This window comes from Abramis brama (assembly GCF_963993115.1).
Source record: "Abramis brama genome assembly, chromosome: 13".
In the NCBI taxonomy this organism is placed as follows: Eukaryota; Metazoa; Chordata; class Actinopteri; order Cypriniformes; family Leuciscidae; genus Abramis; species Abramis brama.
The window spans coordinates 40115918-40121391 of NC_139975.1; the positions used below are offsets into that span (position 1 = coordinate 40115918).

Sequence of the window (5474 nt, forward strand, 5' to 3'; positions counted from 1 at the left end):
GCAAGACTCCTCACAGCATCTGACCATAAAATATATATGTTATGCAAGCAGAGGATACAGTCATTCAAAAGTCAGTCACTACAAAATGAACATTCAATATTACACTCAAAAGCTTTTCAGCTGAGGACTAAAGAACAAGGAACCCAACCACACACTGTAGAGTAAACTCTTATCACTCACACACAAAATCTGTGCGTCTCACTGCACACAGCAGCCAGTGTTCAAACCACCACCAGCACGCTGAGGAAACAAGGGAGGATTCCTGACTGAAGCCCCCAGCATCTAGCAGAAGAAGTTTACAGTTGCACACACACACACACACACAAAATCAAGAGAAAAAATATCAATTAGAATGAATCAAAACTGAATCAAGTCAATATAAACAGCAAAAAACAAAACAATAATACTAACAATAATAACAATAATAATAATAAACCAAAAACACACTTAACTGAAAACTATATTCACACTAACACAATCTCAAAACAAAGAAAAACAAAGAAAAACAAAGCAAATTACTAGCAGCGTCATTCAACACACATAAAACAAACCACACTTACAAACCAGACTAAATAAAACAAACAAAAAACGTAGGTTGTAGGACAACGGCGATTCCTTGCATTAAATACTGACAAAAAGGCAGAGAGGAAAGATCTCGGACACCCGACGATAGAACCAAGTCAATCACTCGGAACAAACCACTCTAGATCGCTCGTTGATTCATTTTGATCCTGCAGCGCTGCATTAACTGGTTTGCGTATGCCTGAAACAAGCCGACGATAGAATCAATCAAACACTCTGAACCGTATCACTTTTAGATCGCTTGGTCTCGTTTTGATCCTGCAGCGTCGCACAAGTTTGTTTACATATGCCTGAAATACACGAAAGAAATCACCATTTCAGGAGCACGCAAAAGCTGGCGTACAGCCGCAATCAAATCACCCGCACGTTGGAGGCAAATGGGAACCCCGGGTCAATCGGAGGTGACGTATATCTCGACAGGAATGGAAATACGCTATTTATAGCCTGATCGGAAATGACACGTCACCCAGACTAAAAGGAAATTTGTCGGCGGCAAGCTCTAATTAAATAATTAATATTCATAAACATGGGAGGAGAGCATCTGGTCACATTATAATAAAAACACTGGTGGGAGACAAATAAAAATCAATCACGAAAAGTTTTTTCATGCACTCAGTTGTAGCATTCTGCTCTGCTCGGGGGAAAAAATCGAGTACTGCAGGATGGAACGCGTGAAATCCTCGGTAGCTGTGACACAACTGCGGGCACGCTCATCTTGATCTGACGCGCTGAGCCTGGTCATCGATGGCAGTAACTTGTCCCACTCTCCACAGCACAGACACTATTTCAGACGGGATAGATTGGCATATTCCGCCTCATTCACACCACCAGTTCGTGTTGGCTCTCATCCTCACGTCCTCAGGCTGTCGAGCGATCCCAACCTGTCGTTCTATTTCCAAAGCACGCAGCTCATCTTCTGAAAACTCTGTATCTTGACTCTCTGAGAACCCTCTTCGTCTCTCACAAAATTTGCCATGTTCATTGCCATTCATGTACTGTAGGAAAAATAGCCAGCTACTATTCACGCCAGTATGTTGACGGAAGTCGTGGGATTTCATGTGTTGCGTGATATCTCTGCGCCCAAGTAGCAGTGCTTTGCCTAAGCAGAAGTGCTTCACCTGTGCTTCCCCATAATATAGTCCCAAGTCTGCCTAGGAAATCACCTAGTGTTAATCTGCATCGCTATTTGTACTTGTTGTGAATACGCAGGCCACAAGAAGTAATTAGGTGTTTTTTTTGGGGGGGGGGGTTTATCACTTTTACTCAGGACATGCTAGCTGGCAACAAAGGATTCCATTCATTATGCTAAGCTAAGCTAGCGCCGACCCTGTCAAACTAAAACAACGCATGCACTGAGACAAAAATGCATTTACCCACCTATCTAAATGTAGGAAAGAATGTGAATAAGCCCTATTTCAAAAAACGGTGCAGTGTTCCTTTAAAGAGGGTCAGCTGAATGTGAAAGGGGATTTTCAGCGATGAATATTATTGTTTCACCACTGAGAAATCAGCTGAAGATTGTCAAGGTGTCCTCTTTGATGTTCGTAAAGTTAGTGGGTCTTTACCACTAGAGTTGTGGAACCCAACTAAGTTTGTTAGGAAGTGGGTGATGATGACAAGGATGTCAGCAGACAAAGACAGCATAAACCAGAGGAGACTGCATTTACTCCTATTTGGAAGCTGATGAATGCATGAATTGAATGCATGAATTGTAGTATGTGAATAAGTAAATGTGATGTATTTAAGTGTAAACTGTTATGTCTGCACACGTCACAAGTGTTGTTTGGGTTGTTTCATAATGCATTGAGTTGAGTAATTACCTCCCGTGTCGGTGTGATTAAATCAGATATAACATAAACTGCCAAAGAAATTGGCCCTGATTCTCTTAAATCAACATAATTTTCTTGTTTAAAAAGATGTTTACATATTTGCCAACCAATATTTTCAAACATGTTCAATTTCATACGTTTTCCGAGGGTGAAATCCGTTGCCTGCTTGTTAACATTAAAGGTAAAAATAATAAAAAATTGTAAAGTATTTATCTTTGTTTGAATAACTACTCAATCTTACCTTACACATTAATACTGGAAAAATAGCCCCTTTGGTGTAAAACACATTAAGTCATTTTATGGCGCGATTTTTAATGATGACCACCGTAAATAAGGGCTCCCCCTCCCTACAAAAGCCAATTTAACCACTGTTTATTCCCAAATAATACACTTACAAGTTTACTACTAGTACATTAATATTAGTATTATTACTAACAACATATAGTAAATTTTTAAAATATACTTGAACATTACTTAAGTATAATTCATAAAATTAACTTGAAGTGTACTTCATTTCGTTTGTTTTGATCAAGCTTAATAGTTGGACAGCTCCTTATACTGTAGTTTGTGATTTCAGAAAAGGAAAATATGTATTTTGTTCATGACAGATTTGTTCATAAGAAACAATTGAAAAGTCTATAATATTCGTATGAAATTATAATGACTGACTTTGTTATTGACTTCATTACAATTTGTTTGTTGACAAGTGAAAGCAGTATGCTGCCTAGCAACTCCTGACATTTATACCTGCTCTAACTGGTTGAAAGTTATCTTAGACATCAGTGAACATGAAAAAGCACTGGCGGTGTTCAGCAGGAGTTCAGTGCGAACAAAAATGTCACTGCTAAAGCACTTAAGTTGTCTCATATTGACACTGGCCATATTTGTTGGAGCAAACAGTGGTAAGTAAAATCAGAAATACTGAAATAATATAATTAAAAATGAACAATTATTGTATTATTATCAGTAGTAAAAAAAAAAGTACAATTATTTACCTATTCTCTATTTTGCACTCTATTCTCTGTTTTATTGTTGATAAAATAAACAGATTTTTCTGCCTCTGATTCTTTTTCAGCTGATGAATATTATGCAGGCCGTTGGTCAAAATGCATCTACAGCTCCCCTGATCTCAGCGACATGGTGCTTATTGACAACTTTTATTTTAATAAGCATCTGACCATTCAGTTCAACAGCACTTTGGGGAAATTTGTGGTGTTTGGTGAGTATGCAAGTGTTGCAGAGCAATGGAACAATGACACCGTGGTACAAATAGAGAAAGAAAGTGTTGATGCAGAATGCAGAGCTAATGTTAAATTCAGGGAACCAGCTGTCCGTGGTAAAGCAGGTAAGTGTCTCTTTTTTTTTCTTTTCTTTTTTGTCACTTGTGTAGCACTTGTTTTTAACATTTGTGCTATTTTTAGTGGACCATAGTAAGTAGAAAATGATTACTAATGGAAACATTTATCTAATTTCACCATGAATAATAAGCATTCAATTCTAGCTTTAAATGTAAACATTTAATTAAACTTATGAGTAAAGATAACCCACCCACTCTCTCTCTCACACACACACACACTCACACATGATCTGATGCTTCAAAAATCGTATATTTAGGATGTTGCTCTTCTTGATTCAGTGAAACCAAAGGTAAAGCTCAGTTTAGTGAAACCGGCTGGTGGCAGTCATCCAACTGTGTTGATGTGCAGCGCATATGAATTTTATCCTGCACACATCAAAGTGTCCTGGCTGAGAGATGGTAAAAAGATGACCTCAGACGTGACCTCAGTTATGGAGATGGCTGATGGTGACTGGTACTACCAGATTCACTCTGAGCTGGCGTACATCTCACAATCTGGAGAGAAGATCTCTTGTATGGTGGAGCATGCCAGCACAGCTCAACCCATGATCTATGACTGGGGTAAGAGAAGATGATCACTGACTGTCATATTAGAGCTATGTTTGTGGACAGCATAATTTGACACACATGTGCACCCTATAGATCCATCTCTTCCTGAGTCTGAGAAAATTAAAATCGGTATTGGGGTGTTTTTTCTGGTGCTGGGAGTCATCATAGCAGTTGCTGGACTCATTTACTACTACTACTACTACAAGAAGAAATCAGCAGGTCAGTGGAAATGAGAATAATTCAGAATGTTATTAATCTGTGCATGTCGTCTCTATACATGTGGTTTGTCAACTTTTTTTTTTTCTTTGACAGGAAGGAACACACTTCATTCATGATGGTAGGTTTCATACAATTTTGATTACTCAATTGTCAAACTCAGTCAATTGATTAATAATTATACACATTTCAGGTCCACATTCTGACTGCAAGGAGACTATTAATGAATAATTTATCCTTTATGACATCAATTCACAATTATTTAAATGGAATTTTATTTCTAAAATTCAAAACAAGAAAAACAACTATGATAAAAATATATCATCAAATCTGATCCTGGTGTTTCTTGTATTTATATACTATAATGTACTTAGTGTCATGTGTATTCTGTATTTTTTTTGTGTTCCAATGACTCTTATGTTGAAGTTTATGAACTCTTAAGTTGTATTTGATTCTGTTGTTGTTGTTTTCACATTTTTTTGTGTTTATATTTGTATATTCCCTTGGTTATAGTTTGTTTTTTGGTTGGTTATTGTCTTTGCTATGCTGTTGCATTTTGCATTGAATTGTGGTCTTTGAATATACTTTTGTGTTATTAAACATATGTGATTAGATCCACAATAAGACTCTTGTCTCTGAATCAGGTATGAAAATCTCTTCTACCTCATAATACACCGTGTGAGAAATCCTAGCCTATTGTAGTTCTGGTCTAAGGCCAGAAGTGAAGTCCTTGTATGCTTTATTAACTTCAGGTGAGACTTCAAAGCTGTGACCCAATTCAAGGGCTGCATTCTCCAAGGGACGCGTAACAACCTATTAAACATTTCTTTATTATAGACAGTTTTCATATAATTTTATATCTTTTTTATTTTACTGTGTGTATTTATTAAAATGAGTAGCCTATTTGTTACTTATGCTTTGTCATAAGGTATAAGGCATTA

General features: G+C 37.2%; 1 protein-coding gene across 1 annotated transcript; it reads left to right on the forward strand.

Annotated features, from left to right (window-relative positions):
* Positions 1–3239: 3239 nt before the first annotated feature.
* On the forward strand, positions 3240–5152 carry LOC311095097 (rano class II histocompatibility antigen, A beta chain-like). Its single transcript, XM_084133426.1, has 6 exons — positions 3240–3313; positions 3487–3756; positions 4048–4329; positions 4411–4536; positions 4630–4654; positions 4727–5152. The coding sequence occupies exons 1-5, from the start codon at positions 3247–3249 to the stop codon at positions 4650–4652; spliced, it is 768 nt and encodes a 255-aa protein (XP_083989552.1). The 5' UTR covers positions 3240–3246; the 3' UTR covers positions 4653–4654; positions 4727–5152.
* The last annotated feature ends 322 nt before the right edge of the window (positions 5153–5474 follow it).